We start from the raw sequence: 22,886 nt of genomic DNA, 5'->3' as shown, positions 1-22,886 counted from the left end.
TGCACTGTTTTGGCTCAAAGCGAATATAAGAAACGTCATGATATATTCGCTAAAATTATACACATGAATTTAGCTGTTAAATTCAATTTATTAAAGAATACACAACCACATTATAGTTATACACCAGAAAGTTGTTAGGAAAATGATAATTACAAATTATATTTTGATCGAACAGTTTTAACTGACATTCATATTAAGCATAACAGACCAGACATTATTATTTTAAATAAACAACAAAAGCAAGCATATCTTTTAGATATAGCTGTTCCAAATTCACATAATATAACACAGACATATTAACACAAAAATTAATAAATATTTAGAGCTCTCCGTTACTATGAGAAATCTTTGGTGTTTAAAAAAAGTTTCGATTTTACCACTTATAATTTCAGCAACGGGAATAGTACCGCAATCTCTTTTTAAAAATTTAAAAATTCTGGATTTAGGTAACACATTGGTAGTTGAAATTCAAAAAGGTATTTTATTGTACTCATGTCACATCGTAAGGAAGTTCCTTAACATTGACACAAAACATAATAAAACACAACAAAGTCAAAATGTGGAGGCGACACGCCGGTAATTATGTTGATTAGCACTGCACTATTACTTGATAGTAATATCCGTAATAGTGTATGTAATCCGGCAAAATTGCCGTGCCGCCGGGTTGGTTATCATTACTAATAAGAACAAACAAAGAATAAGTTTCCTGATGATAATTATGCTAACAACTACTTTTTCACAAACTATCTAACAAACGCAAAATTTTATTGAAAAGCTTTTGGTTTCTGTGTTTGCTGTACAAATAATCTACATGGTTTAATCCTTTCACGGCAAGTTTTCCATAAATTGTGACTTCTTCAGAAAGATCATTGTAGACCAGTTCGTTATCCTAAAATTTCCACAGAGAATGAAAGATTAACGTACCAAATTTTTTACCTTGTAATAACTCAAATAATCGCTGTCGCTATAGATGATATAAACTGGCAATTTAATTTTCTTCAAAGGAAATAGAAAAGGTCTTTTACTACCATACACTTCCATATTTTTCACTTCTCCATAGTCGTACGCTTGAAACCTGTGTTGATAATACATTTGATAAAAATGATCGATTATTTTGATAGAAGTTTCAGAACCAAAATGTGAAACCATCAAGTTTGCGTAATTCTTCAACAAATGAGATCAGTTTAGATACGTTGGAGACTCGAGACTTACTGGATCCATCTCGTCTGGTGTCCATCCAAAAAAGAACGAAAGCAAATAAACTAAATATTTCTTGAACGGAAAAATTCGATGAAAGAGTCGAAAGGACTTCATGAATAAATTGTCGTTCCTTAATAAGGTATAAATTCCTGTGTACTTGTTATAGCGCTGAAAAAGATATACCTAGATTAAGTAGCAAAAACGATAGTCACATTCTAGGCCTCTACTATACAAGTATTTATACAGGGTGTTTCAAAATTCGCGAATTTCGAACTCAGAGCGTTGTAGGGGATCACTTCAATAGTCCAAATATGGAAATAAAAAAAAAATCGAGACTCCCCCTACAAAGATACTTTGGTCTGAAGGTGCACTCTTTGAAGTGCGTTTTCTTCAAATACAGGCTGAAAAGTTCAGTGTTTATTGTTATTTATGGTGTAGATGATTGTGTAAAATAATAACGTAAAACAATGTTTTGAAGAATAGCTTTACTTTGGAGTAAAAAAATCTTTAATTTTTGTAACTTTTCTTAAAAATGGAACGGCAACGTAGCTTTAGAATAGTATTTTGTCACTGTGGATATGAAGGCTGCTATGTATTGAACAAAATTAAAGTGCTTATATCTTCTTCAGGAAGAGCGAATTTTTTTTCTAAGTATTTTTCCAGCTCCACTGGGTCCTTCCCTACCACGCTTTGAATTCGGAATTCGCGAATTTTGAGACACCCTGTATACCTGCATTATATCCGACAATGGTACTATGTACTTCAATATCCCGTCTGCATACTTAAAATGTGTACAAGGTGCGATACTTATCATAATTTGGACAGACTGGGACGAAGCCTCAGGTCTCATGCTTGCATAAATCAGACCTGTGGTAGCCCCCATAGATACACCAACGTATATAATCTTACCCTCACTGGTTGTACTCTTTATGTACTCGACAGATGCGTCAAGGTCGTAGTACCCAATTTCTAATAAACTAGATTTTGTGTAAGCTAAAGAGTAATTGCTACTTCCAAACCTGTAGTTCCAAAATTCTCCATCAGAGGGTTTCCACGTGACATGTTTTTTTCCATACAAATTGCCCCTATTATTGCCTAGCCAAACGTCGTAACCAGCTCTCCAAAATAAAAATGCGACGGAATCGTTGTATTGGCTCACCCAAGCTCTAGCGTCGGTAAAGAGTCCATGCTGGAAAAAAATCACTCCTCGCGGGTTCTCACGACGAATTCTGAATAAATTCAAAATGTAACCGTCTTCGGTTTGGACTTGGTGAGTCTCCGACGAATTGGTGTGTCTCTGGATGATGTTCGTCTGAAAGATTTTGAAGAGTCTCAACTGTCATTGACTCGGTTTTTCTTCTTCAACTTACAATATTGTCGTTGACGTCAGGATTGTGGTAACAGTCGCTGCTAAAACTGATAAAAAGATAGCTCAAGTAGTTGCTGCAAGAGTTGTTGGAATTGAAGGGAACAAAAATGAATGAGAGAAGTACTAGAAGAAGGTGCGATGCAATTTTGAATACCATCTTCGAATACAAATTCTGAAAGAATCATGCTTCTACTTGGAAATGTAATTACTTAATATTTACGTCACACTAAGAGGCGTATCCACTTTATTCACCTTGAAGGTACAAAGTTTTCAAAAATCTAATTTTATAAATTGACTGTTGCAAACTATAGATTTCTGCTCTATAATTTTATTTACCTAATTTTAATTTTATTTTACTTATTAAAGAATTACATAATTCTTCAGAAGTTTCTCTCAAACCAGTTGGTTTGGACTTGGTGTGTCTTTTGATGAAGGATAAGTCTCAACTGTCGTTGTCTTGGTTCTTCCTCAACTTACAATGTTGTCATTTATATAAGAATTGTAGTAACAGTCTCTGCTAAAATAAATGAAGATGTAGCTTAGATAGTTGCTGCAAGAGTTGTTAGAATTTTGGACAACTAAAGCAACCGAAAGGACTAATAAAACAAGCTTTAATATACTTTAGATATCATTTTTATTTTCAGTAAATTGAATTTTTATTGCATTACAATGACTGTCAGTATTTACGTCATGCTAATGTGTCTATTTGTATTAATTACATGGAAGATACAAGCAAAACATAGAATACAACTTAGTAATAAAGGGGCTCAGGATAATTATGCACTAAAAAACTTGAAAATGTGCATCAAAACATAAAAAACTAGACTTTCTGGAAAAAATAAGCAACTTTTTATATCACAAATGCATAGGTACTTATTTTTCTAGAAAAATGTAGGTACAACACATCTTTAAGTCAAAAATCATGTACCTAATTAAAAGTAACAAAAAAGACATAAAAAGAAATGCAATCACAAAAACACTTCGTACTTGCACTAAGCGACAACATGATGTAATAAATTTTCATCGATAAATCAGCTACTGTGTAATGATAAATAAATCCGGCTTCGATGCCGTGTCCCCTTTTTAAAACATCTATCACAAGAAAACCTCAAATTCAAACGTTTGACACCTAAGACTTCTGTATCTTTCCACAAAGAGTCATCAACACAAACACAACTTTGTCAACTCTCTCTTCCCCCTACTAATCATCTGTCTTCGTTCTCCTCGAAAGACATCAATATTTCGTTGTATCTTCAGTTCCCAATGCCAAATGTCGTCCTTCTGCAAGATCTTCACTTCACAATTCCATTGTGTCTCGGTGACTCTTTTGAGTGTACAAACTCAATCCTCACCTCTAACTGACCCTTTACGTCATAATCTCAATCCTCAAATTGTGATGCTTCCTCCTCAGGAACGTCGAGGTCTCAATTCCCAATAATCTCTTGACGAGAAAAGCAAATGGCCGCACAACGTTGTATTGCTGGTTGCCTAACACCTCCCTAAAATTATTCATTTAAAAATAATTTCTACCATTATTTAATCATTTTAATTTATTTAAACGGTGACATTACACTCAATATTTACTGCTAGACGTGGACTTGGAGCTGCATTCACTACACACGTTGTATTATCAACGTGTTAGCAAAATCATGACATGTGTATTTCTTCATCTCTTTTAAAACTCTTTAAATCAAATTATCAATTTTCTTAGATTTTATAATTATGTTCCCATCAGAGTGACGCAGTTACGAAACGAATTGTTTCTTTTCGTATTATTTTCGATGGTTCTTTTGAATTGTAAACGAGCAAAGACGTCACGGACAAATCTCCATTGTAATAAATGTAAAAGGTCATTCAACACTTACAGCAGGTTTTGATCAAGCGAGTGGCTGTTGCTGACGTCGTAATCACATTATCGTTGACCTATTTTAGGTCAGTGACTTCACAAATAACATACATTCTATCGGAAACGATTACGACATTAAAACTGTACTTTAACTTGGTAAATTCTAAACACATTTTACATTCAAAACACTTATGCTAATGAGCAGGACTTAATTGGGCCGCGTAAGGCCAGCCAAGTCGTCCAAGTGAGTGAAGGAAGCGTCCGAAGAATGAAACGAAGGATTTTTCAGTGTTTATTGTTTATACAATAGTAACATAGTAAAAGGCGTCTAAAATAAAATACCTATTCTAAATCGTCTTAGCCTAGTTGTCCTTAAGGATAATAGAAGAAGTGTAAACATGTACAAAAGTTTCGCTTGATATGTCCCGATCTTCAGTATCCAGATCACAGAATTTTTGTGTCCCGAAATAAATAGGAAGTCATGAGTATTAATTACAAACAAAAACCGCGAAAGAACTACCAGGAGCTCGTCAACGCTGACTCGCCTTCGACTCGATCCTCTTCGCCAGCTCCGACACCACCTCCCTGTAGATCATGGGGTCCATGTTGCGCCCCAGCAGCATCAACACCCACCAATCCCCCAGATCAATCTTCCTGCACAGCGACGAGCACACCTCGATGGGAATCGCCCTGTGTCTCGCGTTGAGCAGCCGAGGCCTCACCCTGGGGGCCACCACGATCACGATCCTGTACAGCACCAGGATGGTCAAGAGCGACGCCAAAATCATGAACCAGAACCAGATGAAGATGTACGTCTTCTCGTTGACGATGTTCAAGGGGAGCACGCACAGACTGTCGTGCTTCTGGATGGACCCCGACGCTCCGTACTTGTGGAAGATGCACTTGGTCACTCTGGGGAAGACGTACACCATGGGGTCCATCCGGTCCTCTTGCGCCAGCTCGGAGAACTTCATCACGCGCCATCCGTACGACAGGAATTGACCGTCGAAGAACTTGTTCATCAGGTAGAGCTGCAGCAGGACGTTGACGAGGCAGAGGCACTCGCAGGCGAAGTACCGCAGGGCGTACAAGTTGTGGCGCTGCAAAAAAAAATTCAAATTGAGACAACAAACTGGAAACAAGGAGATACAGGTCATTGGGTTTTGGGTGTTGAAACCTCACTTTCGCAAGATCTTCGCCTTTGTTGGATTTATGTAAGAGGATAGTGACACGCGCTACGAAGAAAAAGAACAAATCTGCTTAGCTTTCTAAATAATTACTTAACGCACCGCTGGTGTTTAATCGTGCTTGGACAATAAAAACCAAAGCAACAAAAAAGTGTACTTTTTTTAAGTCATTGCGACAGTTTAGTCACCTTTTCTAGTCTAGTATTGATCCTGCTGTGTCCTGATAAGTGATAACAAACCAGTACCCACATACGACGCAATTAAAAATTCAAAATGAAACAGCTTTGTGTCAGTCGCTACCATGGTGTATTCCTGCCCCTCGCATCTCTACTATACACCAGACCTTGAGAGCTTCCTAGTACTAGCAACAGATTATGCATGAGGATTACTCATTTGTCACACAATTCCGAAAAAATCATCTGCGAAACCCGGAACAGTATTCCAGGCGGAAAAAATGCTTGGATCGAAGAGTGAAGAGTCATCTCGGCGTAAAAAATATACAAAGTACAATTTTTTTCGTTGAAACGAGCATCCAAGCGAAGACACGTTTTTGCGCTTCCATCCACCATTTAAATAATTCACAAGGAGCGCCTCGGGCATGGTTCAAATTTATTGTTGTCCATATTTGACAGACTTAACAATTTTGGCACTCGAGAAAAAGAACTTGACGATTGTTCCGCGAAATAAAATTCGTAATCTATTCTAACACTCATTTGCAATGCGGTCATATTCGTAATTAATTACGATCATGATTCAGACAGTTCCACGCATGATGTGGATACGTTATGCATTGATTGCGGCTTCGGCGAGGTTGTCCAAGTAAAAATTTAACAGAGCGTGCGCCGCTCCGGATCGATTCATCATTGTCAATCGATCGCTTTTTCATTCAAATTGAATTGAAGAGTTTGGAGGTCAAAAGTTGAAGAGCGCGGTCGGGAAGATGAAAAGAAGCGGCGAGAGTGGTATGGCCGGCAAGCGGTGCAGATCTGAAGCATCTTGAAAATATCGGGTGACAAAACAAGAAGTTATCGGTTGGTTTCGGTGTTAGGAAGCTTCAAGGCGACAAGTGGTGTGGGAGATAGTGCAAAACTGGGATCTACGAGACAGTGGAAAGTTCCCTTGAAATATTTTGGAAAATTTTGATCACAATTGAAATTACAGGGAGTGAGAGAAGACAACGTTCTTATCTCGAGGCCGTTGAACCAATAAGAATCAAAAGTAAAAAATTTCAAACTGACAAAATTAACCACCGCAAGTCACAAAAAAACTTTTTTAGAAAAGTTTTTGAAAGGAGGAAATGAGTCAAGAAATAACGACGGAATCATTATGTGAATTCAAGCATACATAAAAATAACTAGCTGTATTAGCGAGTCAAGTGTTGTTCCAGGTGGGTCTGTCATTAGAAATACCCTGGGAAAGAAATCTGAATTGTTTATTTTAATATTAAAATTGTTCTCAGATAGTTAGTGCAGAAATTGGCTGAAAGCTCATATTTTAACAAAATTTATTCCAAGATAAAAAAAAATTAAAAATTGAATAGTTATTCTATTCTTTGAGTCTTGTATATTACGTAAAAATTAACAAATAAAACCCTATTATGCATTGGCACCGAAGGAAATACCCAGGAAATTGTTTAAACAATTTGTAAAAATTGCGAAGTTTTTGAAAATCACGTTTTGGGACGAGAATTCTCCTCTGCATCGAAAACTACACCATATACAACAAAATTGTGCAAAATCTTTTTTGTAGAGAATAGAATTTCCTGCAAAAACATCAGTACGGCCCTATTGTACCTATTTTGGTTTAGGCGTGAGAGACATTCAAAAGCGCGCCGCGAAATATTCCAGTTTGCATCGACTCGGGAACAATTGAATCAAAACAAATATAATTGTTGTCTAAAAATTGTGAAAAAATTCACACAACGTCTAGATACTATAAAGAAATACATATTGGGTATCGAATTGGAAGCATTTTTGATCAATTTCGATTTTTTACACTGCGAAACAAAAAAAAATTAGTTTCCATTTTTTACCAAACTTTGAAACGCCCCCTAGCGTGTACTATTTATTGCAAAATTATTATTCCTTTGTTAAATCGGGGATTCTCTGTCCTTTAAATGATGATACACCGGTTTTTTTTCTTATACTTGCACTATTAATAACAAAAACAAATGAAAAACCATAAAACCAACAAATTTCATGTAATTATGAATTTTCTTATTAAATGGTTATCAACAAAGATAAACATTTTTTGTTTATTTATTGTGAAAAATTTGTATAAACAATTTTGCGGTCAATTTTTGTTGCATTAACATATTTGTCGACTTTTGCACATTCAGAACATATTTGGTATTTTCCCTAAAAAAAATTAATTGTTAAAACTTAAATAATTTACTCAAAAATTGTAAAAGTTGCAATGTCGGGTGTTCATTTAATTTATCCTAAAAGTAGGCGTTGGAGAGTCGATTGTGAACACACCATTCGTCAGTTTGCAGAGTAAAAACACAAATAACGCAAAAAGTGAGGTTAGATTTAAACAGGTGAGCCGTGATCCGTGATGCGTTCACAATCGACTCTCAACGCTTACTTTGAGAATAAATTTAAATGAACACCCGATAGAACAAAAAAAACCAACGCAATTTTAAATTATTTTTGGATGAAATTATTTGCGAATTTTTCGCTCGTTTTCTCCTTGACTTTTTACAAACAATATCTCGAGGCTGATAATTTTGTTTAATCCCTTAATTTCGTTCTCCACACAAAATAGTCGATAAAACCAAATTTCATCATTTTTTCTCCTTTATTGGTCGTTTTAATCTATTTTGATTGTCTGCAAGATTGTAACGGTGAAACGGTTCCCAATACGAAACAATTTATCAAACAAAAAATATTTACCTAGTTATTTGCTAAAATCAATGTCAAAAACAATGTCGGCACATTTTTTCCATATATCAATAATTGTATGATTTCATTGGAAACAAATTTTAAAAACAATTTAAATTTAACACAATGCCATGAAACAAAGGAATTTGTTTAACAAAAGACTCAAAATTCCCAATACACTGTGAAATTAAAACATTTAAACCTTATTTTCCATGTTCCCCTAAACCTGCAGCGTTGCCACGTGCATGTTTGACGTATTTTGCGGCTTTTGGTGGATCTTTGACGTATTAATACAGTGTAGAATAAAATGATTTACATCTAGTTACCCTTGCATTACCCTTGTAAAAATACGAAATGCCGCTCTACAAAAAAAAGAAAGCCTAACCTCAAAATATTCCAAAATTCCAAATGTGATTTATTGCGAAGGGATGATATGAATGCAAAGGAAAGATTGAAATTAAAAAGGAGCTAACAAAAGCAAGTCACAGCTAGTATTGAAAGTGGCCACCAACGTTTGTTAATTCAATTTAGTAAATTGTAACAATTGTCAATTCGATTGATGACATTTATTGACAGAACTAATAGTTCGGCACTTCAAAAAAAAAAAGTAGAGCGGTACAGGAAAATTTACATGTGCAAAAATTCCAAAGGTAACTAGATGTAAATCATTTTATTCCACACTGTAGTTACCTTGTAATTTTTGTTTACTGAAATTGTTAAACTGACAACTTCAAAGTCAAACATTTTGCTAAAACGCCTCGAGACAAAACGTCAATTGCTGTTGATTTGCAACAAACTGACAACCCCTGACATAACCCTACTTCTTTCCATGAAGTTTCCTGGTGATCGATGTGTAGCTGCTGACGTTTCGTTAGCCACGCTGCTAACTTCTTCATAGCAACAACTTAGCAGCACAGCCAGCGAAATATTCTTCAGAGCAGCAAGTTAGGTTAATCACCTAAGAAGTGATTAACCTGACTCTCCACGAGCTTGCCTCCATGAAAGAAATTTCTTGATTAAGCGTCACTTAAAAAAAATCTTGTATCACAGAGACTCCCTTGTCAATTAAAAACGACAATTTACTATTTTGAAAAAAATCACCTGTGGCGTGACCTTGATAAAAGTCTTTCATCATTAACAAACTATAAAGCTACGACGCCTAGTTAATGAATAATCTACTTCTATAAATTTTGACAGTTGAGGTTATTCTAAATTCGGTATTACAATGCAGTCATTTTTGACATTTTAGAAGAGAAATGTCATAAACCACCACAAGGTGGATCGACAAACATAGTGTATCGTTGAGAGAAGCTTCTTGTCTGTGTGTTCTGTGCTTCTTGTGTCGTGTTGACCTTAACCCTTGGGGTGAACCATATCTGACCTATTAATGTTCACCCCTTGAACCCTAACCCACCATTTTGTTGTGTTCTCCTTTATTTGTCGTTTTAATCTATTTTGATTGTCTGCAAGATTAACGCTGAAACGATTCACAATACGAAACAATTTATCAATCAAAAAATATTTACCTAGTGATTTGCTAAAAACAAGTCGGTACATTTTTTTCTATATCGCAATTGTTGCTCCAGATACGATTTTATTGGAACAAATTTTGAAAACATCAATACTAAAAACACAAAAAATCGTAGCAACGCAGATAAATGTTACTGATAAAATTTAATGTTTTTTAATTTTTAAACTAGATTCACGTTGTGAAAGGCAAAGAAATTTTGCATTTTGCACGAAAGAACTCAAAATCTTAAAAATTGAAATTTAGAATGACATCTGTCTCAAGTTGCCAATATAAACTTTTTCACGGACGAGGCTCATCGGACTATAATTAAAAAATGTAAATGTAAAAATTTGTTGTGATTTGGTGTTATTTAAATGATTCACAAAGTAAAAATTACGCAAAAACAATAAATACACAAACTTAACCTCACTTATAAATGACACATTTTCGCGTCATTAATGGCATTTTACTCCACGAGGCAGTTATCGTAAAGCCTAAACACATCGTTCTATTAAAAAAAAAATACTAACCAAAAATCTTGCTATTTTTATTAAATTCTGTAGGTTTCATTCATTTTTCGATAAAGCCTTTACTGTGACGTCACGATCAAAAACAATAATTGTGTTCTAGATGGCAATGCCTGGCCCGGCGCTTCATTTTAACGCCCTGTTGCCAGATAGTCAACTCCATGATTGCCAAGTCGTATGATACGAATTATAAAATTCTCGTCGCGAAATGAAATGACAAAAATATTCGCTGGTTCTCCGACCTACGGAAACAATTGTTTTGTTTGCAATATTTACATTATAGTGCTTTTTTTAAACAATTGTCAATATCAACATTTATTTAAAGACCAGGCTGTACCACCCTAAAACCTTTTGTTTCGGAACAGCTGTATTGGAAAATCTCCCTAGATCAGGTTTGAGGTTTTATCAATAACTAGAGATCGCCCAGCGGTCGAAATTCGACCATTATTGTCAATGTCTAGTGCATTGTTGTCAGTTTTACTAGTTTGCAATAGAAGAATACTCAAACATCGTTGATTTGTTGATTTTGATAGGTTCACATGTCAGGCACTTTAGTGACAGAAATTAAGCAGTGTATCCAACGTTAAAAAAAAGATGGCCTCACATTACGCCAAAACAACGTGAACCGTGTTTATACCTTCAACAGGTACTATCTTTTAATAATTAATATTTTAGCACCAACTTTATGTCCAATCACTACAGTTTTCTCATCACGTGCAGTCAACAACCCAATCAAAAGACCACTCTTGGTGCATCAACTTTTTGTCGCTTTAACGACTGTCTCCGGTGCATCATAAAACAGCAATTAAAAGCGCAATAATTTTTTAACGACAACTCCAAGCCGTACGCGCTCTAAATTTAGAAATACAATTCGGCCAACGCGAGCCAATTATCATTTCCGCTGTTAACTCGCTGAAGATCAAGTTTCAGTTTGTTTAAAAAATTAAAGGTCGAGCGATAATCGCTCTGTGCTTACCGTAACGTGCGTTAATAGATAATCAAGGATGACTTCTTTTTTGGAGTTCTTCTCTTCCTCGTGACAGATCCCGAACTTGAGTCTCATGCTGAGCGTCTTCACCAGACCTCCCTCGAAGACGTCCCACAAGACTTTCGGGACGTAACACGCGATCGCCTAAAAAAATCAAGTGAAGAAAGAACAATGCAACGGAGAGCGAAGATTTTTCCCTACCTGGAAGAACAAAACGAAGCAGACCCACTGGTAGTACGTGTAGTACTTCTTAGCGTCCTCCGCGCCGAAGTCGTTGGCCACGCCAGGATGGGCAACTTCTCGACCGACCTGGTGAAAAAAGCAGACGTTGTAATTATTGCAAAGGGAAAGAAACGGGGCCTGTCATTATGGCGCTCTAAATTACAGATGCGGGGCCGAGGCTCTTGGGGCTAGAGAGCATTTCAAGCGGAGATCCGCGTGGGTCGCTCCGAAATATTCCAACGATCCAAATCAACAATGCGTGCTAATGTTTCTGTTTTCTGGTGCGAACGGTGTTAATTGCCAAGAAGGCACCCCTCGAAAGTACCTCCATGCGAAAGTGCAGCTGCTTCAAACAATGAGGCAAGGTTAAACTGTGACCCCTTTCTTCCGGTTGGTCCTACTGGTGCCATTGTTGCAACGAAAACAACAAAAACTAGTACCGGAATGTAACAGATAATCACGGAGCAGAACCCGACCAAAAAGTACCATTTCAAAATCTCCGACACAATTTCATTTTTGTTTCACAATCAATTGGTATTACAGTGTATCGGTTGTGGTGATAAGCAGTCATAAACAGTTCAGCCTTGACTAGTAAATTGCCCATAATTAGACTGGTACGACAAGTCGTACCGTGCGTACTGATTACCATACTAGAAAAAAATACGATGCAGAAGTGCATCATAATTGCATCACATCGACACCAGATTCATTGTTAAAATGAGCAAATGATCATAAATGTCAATATAATTTTCGGTCAAGCTGGAATTCATGACAAACCTCTTGTTTGAGAACCGCTGGTTCTAAAGCTTTGACTCGACGAAAGCCGATCCCATCGCTCAAATTTTTTGCTTGGATGCACAAAGATTTGATTCACTGGGTTTGCTCTTAACATTAAAAAGAATCATTCTTGGTGTCTTGTTTCCAGAGGATTTACCAATTCAATTATATTTTCTAAATAAGGAAGTACCAGGTCAGGAACGCCAAATACGAGTGGTTGCCAAATAAAACCGTAATCTCCAATATAAAAATATCTCTGGATAAATTTTTTGTGAGCAAACTATAAAATAGAGCAGTTTCTAGGGACCAGCCGGTGGTGGTGGTACCGCTTGCCATGCTAGTACAATAGAAAGCTCGTTGCTTTGATTGCAGCCTTCGTTAAAAATATACAAGAAATGAGTGGGCATTAATAGACTGCTAAAGGCAGAAGTTACGAGCTGAAACGAGTTATTTTATTTTTTATTTATTTTTACTTTACTTTTATATGTACTTCCTGATTGCTTCTATGCTTTCATCAGCTCAGATCGTCAAAGAAAGCGTTGAAGCGTCGATTGTGAACGCACCACGGATACAGATCACGGATCAGCTGTTTAAATCTAACCTTCTAACCTCACTTTATGTGTTGTTTGTGTTTTTACTGTGCAGATTGAGAAACTAAATCAATTCGTTAAATTGCTGTTGCCTGAACCATAACCCAATCCTATAATGTAAGAAAATTTTTAAGTTGAGCGAGATGCATCTCATTGCAAGGTCATTGATGTCATCGACAAAACGACTCCAACTCATGTATCCACATGATTAATAAATGTATATTTTATCATTATCTCATGAACAAATAAACATACAAGAAAAGCAATAGTTTTTATGTTTCCAGGCAGATTTGTTGAATTTAAATTTTATGGCAGCTTCAAAACACTCTTAATTTGTTTCCATAATGATAAACAAAAGGATTGCAGACATTGCAGAATTTATTCACAACAATATTAAATTTCCAAGAACCTAACCTAACAAATCGATCAAGAAATGACATGTTGACAACGACGGGAATTACTACTTGGACCAACCCACCAAATGCTGCAATCGTTTGTAATTGGCTAGATTTAAAACAGCAATCAAAGATTCTGACGCATTGTAAAAGGTATTTTTGGAGAAAAGCTGAAAATGGGGACGTCTGTGAAAGTAACAGTGACAATTAGAAATTGCTTTAGTCTGGATCTTTGTAATTTATAACTAAATCCTTTTGACAGGTCAAAGAAGCTGTTGAATGTTTGTTAAGCAATAAATATCTCTGGAGTCCTGTGTACGACACAGGTTGGCACAACTGACGCGACAGTAATTTTGCTAACTTCACGCATGTACAATTTCAATTTAACCCAATGACATGAGAAAAAGGAATTTGTTTAACAAAAGATTAAAAATTGTCGATACAGTGTGGAATTAACAAATTTTCGATGTTCCCCTAAATCAGCAGCGTTGCCACGTGCCTGTTCGACGTATTTTGAGACGTTGGTGGATCTTTGACATATTAAGAGTTTTTTGGTTGATTTGTATTAACAATGAAATTGTTAAATTGACGCCTTCAAGTCAAACATTTTACTAAAACGTCTCGAGACATAACGTCAATTGTTGCTAATTTACAACAAACTGACAACCACTGACATAACCCTACTTTTTTCCATGAAGTTTCCGGGTGATGCCGCGGTCTTCGATGTTTCGTTAGCCACGCTGCTAGCATCTTCAGAGCAGCAACTTAGCAGCGCAGCTAGTGAAATCTTCTTCAAAGCAGCAAGTTAATCACCTAGTAAGTGATTAACCTAACTCTCCACAAGTTTGCCCCCAGGAAAGAAATCTCTTCACACTTATTGATTAAGCGTCACTTTTTGTGTATTACAGATATTCCCTTTGACAATTACTGTTTAAAAAAAAATCACCGGTAGCGTGACCTTGATAAAGTTGAAGACGTGGCCTTGAGAAAAGTTCTTCATTATTAACTAGAGAGCTAAAAGGCCTGGTTAATAAATAATCTACATTTACAAATTTTGACAGTTGAGCTTATTCTGCGTAAAGCTTCTTGTCTCGTGTTGACCTTAACCCCTGGGATGACCCTTATCTGACCTATTAGTGTTCACCCCTTGAACCCTAACCCGCCATTTTGTTGTTCGATTCTGAAATAATTGTTTTTGGCGCCAAAACGTAAATCTGGACCTGGAGGATCCGGTCAAACCCGGAAACATCCCCCTAAGGACTCGCAACCCCCGCACCCACTGCGCCTACTCCCCTCGGGCCAAAGGTCATCGATTACCTGTCTTTTGAACGCATCCGGCATGGTGAAAGTCGACGATATCCAGCAGAAAGTGTTGACGACGTGTCCGGGCAACCCATCGACGATGCACTGTATAGGGCTGCCCACGTACTGCGACGCCGTGATGATAAGACTGCAGGCCATCAGCAGCGCCGTGGTGAAGAGATTGTGCATCCTGAAGACAGCACTGTCCACCACTATGTCCTGGGACTTGAGATAGTCCTTCAGCCCTCCTAGGAGCTTGTACATGTTGGTTTGGTCTCGCACGCGACTGTCCAAAAATCACCCGATTCACCCTTCGCTCCCGCACGGTTTCGTCGCAAGTCCGCACATCTTCAGTCACATGTAACAATTGTTTACGATTGTTCGTGTTTTGTTTGTAGTAAAGAACCAGTCGACGGACACACTGTGTAGCGTAACTTGCTACTGAGTGCTGCCCCCTCGATTTGTTGCTTCCCCCACCGCTGCCGCCGCTACAGTCGACGAACCAACTTCCGTTCTTCGACTCGCGGCCAATAGTTGACTGGTCCGCTTTTGATGTTCTATAACGTCCGTGCCCCCTTCCAAATGTTACGACGTCACGTGAAGGAACCGGTTTTAGGAATTTCAACTATTTTTTAGGTAAGTGAGAGGTGAGTGATTCGTACGGTAGGTCAGGCAGTGATCTGGACGATGGCTGCGATTCATAACACAGACCAATGGAATCAAGCGATAAGGATCATATGGTGGATGCAGCGCGTGGTGCTTTTTCGTCAAAGAATTAAAAAAAAAGAAAGTGTTTGAGTAATTTGTCACCAAAAAACCAAAATGAGTAATGTTTTGTGATTTCAATGATTGAAGCAGTGACGAACTCAGTTAAAGAAGAATTATGATAATTACGTTATGTATTTTAAATAATAAAAATTAGTCATCAGTGCAGCTTTATCTCTTATCACAGTTGGAGTATTGTTCCAGATCTGTCATTTTCCAACATCTCAAAGTTGTAAAAAAGGAATTTATGGTTGTTTGAAGAAAAGTGAGGAAATTCGCTTTTGATAAAAAAAATGTACTGTACGTTCATTACCACAGGTGAAAAATGTACAAACACGAGTCTTCTGTTTTCTTTTTCTCTTTTATTATTTATCTATTTCATTAAAAACATTAACGGTGGTTTTTGAATTTTTGGTCATTGTTCACTTTAGCTACTTCTGGAATTTTCCCGTTTTTTCTGGCTAGACAACATCAGGGCGTCCTCCTACATCGTTTTCCACCACTCAAACCTTGTGCAAATGAATTTTCCTTACCTTTGACGCGACCTTGAAACACAACAGGAGAGAAAAAAAAAGGCATCACACAAGGTTTGAATGGTGGGAAACGATCTAGGAGGTCGTTCTGAGGGTATCTAGCCAGAAAAAATGCGAAAATTGCAGAAGTAGTTAAAGTGAACAATTACCGAAGTTTTTGGAAAATAATAATACAGTGGAGTCCGGATATAGTGAACTTGAAAAATGCATGAAAACTGGTTCACTATATCCGAGGTTCACTAAAAACGAAAATAAAATTTATCATGTTGATTATAGGTTTAACGTACAGTTGGTTGCGAAAAAAACGGGAAAGGAATTTTTTTCTGATGGAAATTTGGTTTTGTCTATTTGTCAATTAACTGACTAGTTGACAATACCTATCAAATAATTTTTAAAAATGTTATTGAATTTTGACCATAATTCTAACCTCTCGTAAGAAGGTTTCACGCGATAACAAAATTGTAAAAATGTGTCAATTTTATTCTGACAGTTCCCGTTTTTTTTGCAACCAACTGCACAGGGTGTTTTTGAAATGCGTGTACAAATTTTCACCACGAGCTACTGGCTTGGAAAAAATATTTTTTTGTTCGACACTGTCAGAATTTGAGAATTTTCTCCTGTGTGAACGGATTTTGATAAATGTGACAATTTGTCAAAACAAAACGTCAAGCTAATTTTAAAGATTTTAAGCGATTTTGAGGTTTAAAGTGTCTCGTCGAACAAAAAAACGTTGTATTCAACTCGTTCTTGTATAAATTGGGCTTTTTTTGCGTTTTAAACTGGCCCACGCGATGAGATACGCATAAGCACGTACGTTACAGTCGGGGAATTATCCGGGGAACCCCCGGAAAGTTCACTATAAACGGAAATTTTAAACCTTAAGTTTATAAAATTCGGTTCACTTTATCCGAAAGTTCATTATAAGCGGGTTCATTATAACCGGATAAAAAATGTATTAGTCTTATGGGAAAACATTCGGATACCTAAAGTAGCGTTCACTATAGCCGGAAGTTCACTAAAAGCGGGTTCATTATATCCGGAGTCTACTGTATCTAATAATAATGTTTGTTTTATCTGAAACGAACGTAACTTACAGTTTTTGAAAGCCATTTTGGTAGAAATACACATATTTGTACCAAAAAAAAAAAATTCTAAATTTTTCTGCGCTGCCAAAATTTTGAAAAATATTCCAAAATCGCGTTTTCAAAAATTCTTTTTTCAGACTGTATTTAGTCATCTAAGCAACCAACGCTCTAAATATGCATTATCCAAAATATCTGACCTTTGGCCCCCACAAGAATGTCTTCTTTAGTGATTTTTGTATTGCGTCGTAAATTATCAGCGAATTGCTTGACAGTTCTTACGCACTATGCAATTACACAAACATTCCTTGTTGGTTGAGCATGGCAAAAAATCTGAACAAGGATTGTGTTTTATTTATTAAAAAAAAATTAACAAATTCTCTTGAATTATTTTTACCAGAACGATGGACAAGAGATGGATTGTACCAAGTCCAAGAGAAATGTGCAACTCATTACGCCTCACAAGACTTGATTTGATCCAGTTAAAATTAAAAACCAATTTGATTAGTCATGTGAAGTCTCCGTTGTTGATTTTTTTCTTTCTTCTCAATAATTCGCCTGTTTCTACAATCATTATTGTCTTTGGTATTTAGCACTTTTTAGCTAAACTAGCTAACGGTCTGTTTACTACCTTCAGTCACCCACTAGGGATAACCGTTGTTTCCACAACTAATTAACTATTTACTCGAAAATTCTTAAGTTGGTGCTAACAGACTCACTTTATTTTAAAATATTATTCATTGTTCTATTATAACTGTTACCGAACTGGACTAAAAATAGACACTTATCTGATCTGAGTTCATCGATTTCTGTTATTTGCTCTAATAACAATTTTACGACCACATTAAACCCGCTCTTTAATTTTTAATTTCTTCCTGGACAACAAAACCCTTTTGCAAAGAATAAATCAAAGCAACCCAGTGAAGCTTTTTAATTTTTTTGGGGGATAAGAAGCAAATTGGAGCATCAAGAAATCGGTGGAATAAAACCAAATTGATAGACTATCAGAAGACGAAGATGACCTTCTTCGCGCGATGGCGCCAGCAGTTCCAGCCCTGCTGATTAAACTTTCTCAGAAGAGTAAATCCAATTTTGGTGGTTTAGAAATGTCACCAATGAAAGGATAATTGAATCATGGACGATGACGCATACGTGGAACTACCATGACTGGTAGAACAATGGATTCTGATGAATGAATGAGACATGGAGCTGGAGGAACTGAACCGTGGCAATTTTTGTTAACGATTATTGTTAATTTGTGGGTTGTTTGTGGAGTTGTCTAAAATTCCGAATCACGAAGATGTGGGTTGTACAATGGTGACCCAGATGGGATGCAGCTCACGTGCACTTATTATGCAAAGGCTGCTATGGAAAAATTGTTTGGAACTGGTTTATTGTCTGCGGCACGAAATGCACCAGAGACAAAGAGAAAGGAAATGTTTTTGTTTGGAATTTTTGTGAATTTTTGTTAGGAGGTTGGGTTTGTGGTTAGAAGAGAAGGTGAAGAATGTTGCAACAATTTTGAAAATACAGGAAATTGATATTATAAAGGTAGAAAAAGTGTTTATACGAATGTTTTTTATATTGAAGGTAAAAATAGGTAAATAATACACACCATACCGTATATTAAAACAAAAAACAAAGAGAATAAATAAAATAAAAGGGAAACAAGAATTGAAAGAGATTTAATAAAGAAGAACGAAAAGAAAACTGAAAAGGAAATTGAATTGCATATTTATTTACTGTCCTGACTATTATACTGAGTGAACAAAGACAATTATTCCCAATGCGATTTTTTGAATAAAAATTCAAATAAAACAATTACTTGATAAAAAAAAAGAATATTATTTTATTCAAAAAAATAGAAATTACGCCAAAACGGCTGCAAATAAGCATAGACAATGTTAGTAAAAATAGGTTTAAAATTAAATTTTACATTTATATCTAGTGTCACAAATTCCATTTAAAAAAATGAAGTTTTCGCCACATTTTGATTATCAACTTTGAAAAATTATAGTAGGCGTATGAAACATAAAAAAATATGACTAATGGCACAGAAGGTCGGCCAAACCTTTAGCAATTCAATGAAAAAAAATCAGTTATTTATTTCCAATGGTTCAAGAGTTATACATTTTTTAATCAAGCCCTGCAACCCCTCTTTTTTGCGAAGAAAATGACATTAAGTCAAAAACTATGACAGATAAGTATTGACAAGTTGACGTTCTAAACTCAAAATTTAACGTAGAAACCAAATCTGAAATCAAAATGGGGCCTTTCCATTAAAAAAAAAACAAGATGGCGTCGATTTTCCGTATTTCCGGATTTGTCGCCATTTTGAAAATATTTTATTTGAAGCAGTCGATTATAGTCGGCTACCAATTTTCATATTAATACGATTTTGGGAAATCAGACAGTTTCTAACGAACGGGCTACGTGAATCACCTGTATACTGGGTGAGCAAAAAAAATAAATTTGTTGCTATAATAAATACATAAGAGCGAATAGAAAACCATAAAGAAAATTTAATTTTATTGATTGTCTCAACTGTCCTGCAGATACAATTTATATAAATATACAGAGTGACCAAAAAAATGGTACTGTTTTTTCAATTGTAATTTGTACAAAATCTCGCAAATTTTATTAATTGAAAGCTTCTGAATGTCTTAAGTCATTTTAGCAATTTTTGTTTTTTGTACTTACTCTACAAAGTATATCTAACGTTTTCTCACATATTATATCCCAAGTGCAAAATTTTTTATCGGAAATTTTTTTGCTAATGAACGAAAACATCCATAAATGAGGTCAGAAGACCAATTATTAGCAAATAAGAGCACGAGACGAAGTCGAGGGCTTTTATTTGATAATAATTGGTCTTCTGACCGAATAATTTATGGATGTTTGAGTTCATTAGCAAAAAATTTGCCGATATTAAAATTTTGCACGAGGGGTATACGGCTGATTATTTCCTGAATAGAATGAAACCAAACGCATTATTTCCAATCTTTTTTATTCAAAATATGTAATTAAAAAAAAATCAGGTACCGACATTTTTTATCAGATTATTGCACATGTGCATTTTAGAGAAATTTTATCGGGTTATTTTTTGTTTTCTCGTTTTGATTGGTGAATATTTGTGATGCAATTGGTTGCTAAACACATGAAGGAAATAATCTAGATTAAGACATTTTTTTTAATTGTTCCAAATCAATAAAAAGATACAAAAGTATTCTTTACTCTTGTTGTGCTGAGAACAAAATTGCTGCACTTTCAGCCTGAAGCAAAAATGTTATAACTTTGTTGGTTTGTTTTTAGAAATGTATAAAGAGATAACGTTGTGATAAGACTAAGACAACATAATCCTAATTCCGATTTGTCCCAGATTTTCTCTACTAATCGATCCGTGCAACAACAATTGCTCAAAATCAGTCACAAGGACAATTTTTATTTTTTTTAAATGGTAAATACCACCTCAAGAAAAAAAAACAACTTAACATTTATTCTTATTCTGATTCAGTCCCGATATGCTTTACTTGCAACAGCAATGACCCAATAAACTCCAGATTCCAACCATAAATTACTGGCCTGTCACCAACTTTCACAAAAATCTCGCCAGCTCCATTTACAGAGAAACTGCATTGACTGCGTCTCCATCTGAAGACTGGTGACCTAAAATCGACCATATCCGTGACCCCCATAAAACACCACCATCGAGGCATCCATAAAAAAACAATTGGGCACATCTAGTCCAAATTGAAAATTGGCTCCGCAGCCACATCTTCATTTCTCTTGTACGAAGCTGCGCAGAGCGCATGCCTCGATCTAGCCTCGTCCCAGGGCGCACTACCAAGCTCCCGGTGGAAAGTAGTTTCGAGTGGATTGTCTCATTTGACAGATCCAGTGTGTCACCAAAACAACACTTCGATTTGAATGAAAGTCAAAGATTGGATTTTTTCTGGGTGCAAAGTACTGTTTACAATGTGAAAAACTGGGATGTCTCAAGGATGCTTTGTTATCACTCGCGAAATATGCGAACCATGTGGTACGAATTTCTTCCGAAAAAAAAATCCCTCGGAGCCAGTGCGATTATTGGCTCATAAAATTAATAGACAATTACGTTAGTTATATAATGACAGGTGAGGCCAGCACCGGTGGTATTTGTGTAATTATTTGTTTTTCGTCTCGGGTCCAAGGATGCGGCGCTACGTCACAGCCTAACAAAACTCGAAAACGCTTGATATGCATATCCGGCTGTAAACCGAGCGGACACATTAATGCCGTAATGGACGCCTCTTCTAAAGGTTCCCATTTAGCCCAATCAAGATAAATTGTAAAATTGACCGTGCAATTAGCCGCTCATGAATGGGTCGTCGTAAAGCCGGATTTGTGGGATTTATGGAGCTGGGCAGCTGTCTGGTCGCTGGTACCGGGGTTGGTGCGGCCCAGCTGAAGGGTGGCGGCGCTGTCAAGGGGGAACCCGCTCCTTCGCTGCGAAGGGACGGCTGTGGGGGGTCCCGACAGCGGCGGCACCGCTGCACATCTGCCGTCCAAATGGTGACGATCTGGCGAGTTTACAGAAATTCTTTTTTCGGTGCAAAACTGTTTAGACTTTACTGTAAATGGTGTAACAATTAAAAATCCGCCATTCATGAGTGTGCAAAGCGGAGATGGACTCGGATGCATCGAGAGAAGAACCCAGACCATTTAAGGAATTGCTTCATGAGAACTTAATACTCATCACTGAAACAATGGGAACGTTTTCATTTTGTTTCACTTTTTCTTTTGTGAATTGGCGTGCTTCTGATTCATCACCTACTCTAAAGCAGAACAACAAACATCTGCATCCAGTCAAATTTGCACAACGAGGGGAGAACTATCTTGTTTTGTTGAAATCGCGTCCAATTGGGGAGATTAGCGGCCTCTCAAGCGATTTTTCTAGTTTTGGGGAAATGTTGCCGTGTGCGACCACACACCATCCTGTTGCATTCTCGATCTCCCGTGTTACGCAATTATCAATTCCAGTTCAAGTTGGCAACAAGAACTGGTTTCGAAACGATCTTCTTGACCTGACAATAAAAACAAAAGTTAATCAGTCAGGAGGTTGATTATATAAAAGTTTTAAACATTTAAATTTTTTGTAATAACAAAAGAGGGTCAAAATTTGAAATTCAAATTTTTTACTTTTTTATTATATTGTGCCACTAAAGTTATGTACCACGTGACCAGTAATATTTTGTACCCTAATTGAACTGTATGGTGCGGAAGAAAACGTCGTTGCAACGTTGCCAGATTTAGTTACATTTGTCAACTGCCGCCATATCGCTTCCAAAGAGTCCAAATTGAAGTGGTTAGGTACATGTGGCAACGTTGTATCGTTATGACGTTTCAGGAGTAATGACGTAACTGGTTTTATTCGTGACACACACTATAAAATTAAAAATTTGTTTAATTTTTTTTTACGCTAAAGCAACAACATATTTAATAATTGATAGTTTCACGTTTTTAAGTAAGGGTCTTTGTCCAATAAGTAGGTATTTTACAAGAGTTCCAGTTGACTCAACTGGAATTGCAATTGTTGTTTTTTAAATAATTCTCTGTTTGCTAAAAATAACAACGAAAACACCGATCTAGCGGAAAAAAGTGGCTAATTTAGGTGAATTACAAATGCAAAGAGTACTTATAATAAATAAATAAATGGTGGTATAATAACAAGA

At 36.4% G+C, this 22,886-nt stretch overlaps 2 protein-coding genes across 2 annotated transcripts; both read right to left on the bottom strand.

The window, feature by feature from the left end:
- Nucleotides 1-512: 512 nt before the first annotated feature.
- LOC138136509 (lysosomal acid lipase/cholesteryl ester hydrolase-like) lies at nucleotides 513-3,189 on the bottom strand. Its single transcript, XM_069055712.1, has 6 exons — nucleotides 2,571-3,189; nucleotides 2,220-2,512; nucleotides 1,931-2,177; nucleotides 1,213-1,368; nucleotides 937-1,164; nucleotides 513-889 (listed from the first exon to the last, which is right to left on the bottom strand). Exons 1-6 carry the CDS (start codon nucleotides 2,724-2,726, stop codon nucleotides 737-739), a joined length of 1,233 nt encoding a protein of 410 aa, XP_068911813.1. The 5' UTR covers nucleotides 2,727-3,189; the 3' UTR covers nucleotides 513-736.
- Nucleotides 3,190-4,694: 1,505 nt separating this feature from the next.
- Nucleotides 4,695-15,298, bottom strand: ogre (optic ganglion reduced). The gene is made up of 4 exons (XM_069055713.1): nucleotides 14,811-15,298; nucleotides 11,711-11,818; nucleotides 11,498-11,653; nucleotides 4,695-5,515 (listed from the first exon to the last, which is right to left on the bottom strand). Exons 1-4 carry the CDS (start codon nucleotides 15,057-15,059, stop codon nucleotides 4,946-4,948), a joined length of 1,083 nt encoding a protein of 360 aa, XP_068911814.1. The 5' UTR covers nucleotides 15,060-15,298; the 3' UTR covers nucleotides 4,695-4,945.
- Nucleotides 15,299-22,886: the final 7,588 nt, after the last annotated feature.

This window comes from Tenebrio molitor, chromosome 8 (assembly GCF_963966145.1).
Source record: "Tenebrio molitor chromosome 8, icTenMoli1.1, whole genome shotgun sequence".
NCBI classification, from domain to species: domain Eukaryota; kingdom Metazoa; phylum Arthropoda; class Insecta; order Coleoptera; family Tenebrionidae; genus Tenebrio; species Tenebrio molitor.
The sequence above is the reverse complement of the archived record's forward strand: the minus strand, read 5'-3'. Positions and strand labels throughout refer to the sequence as shown.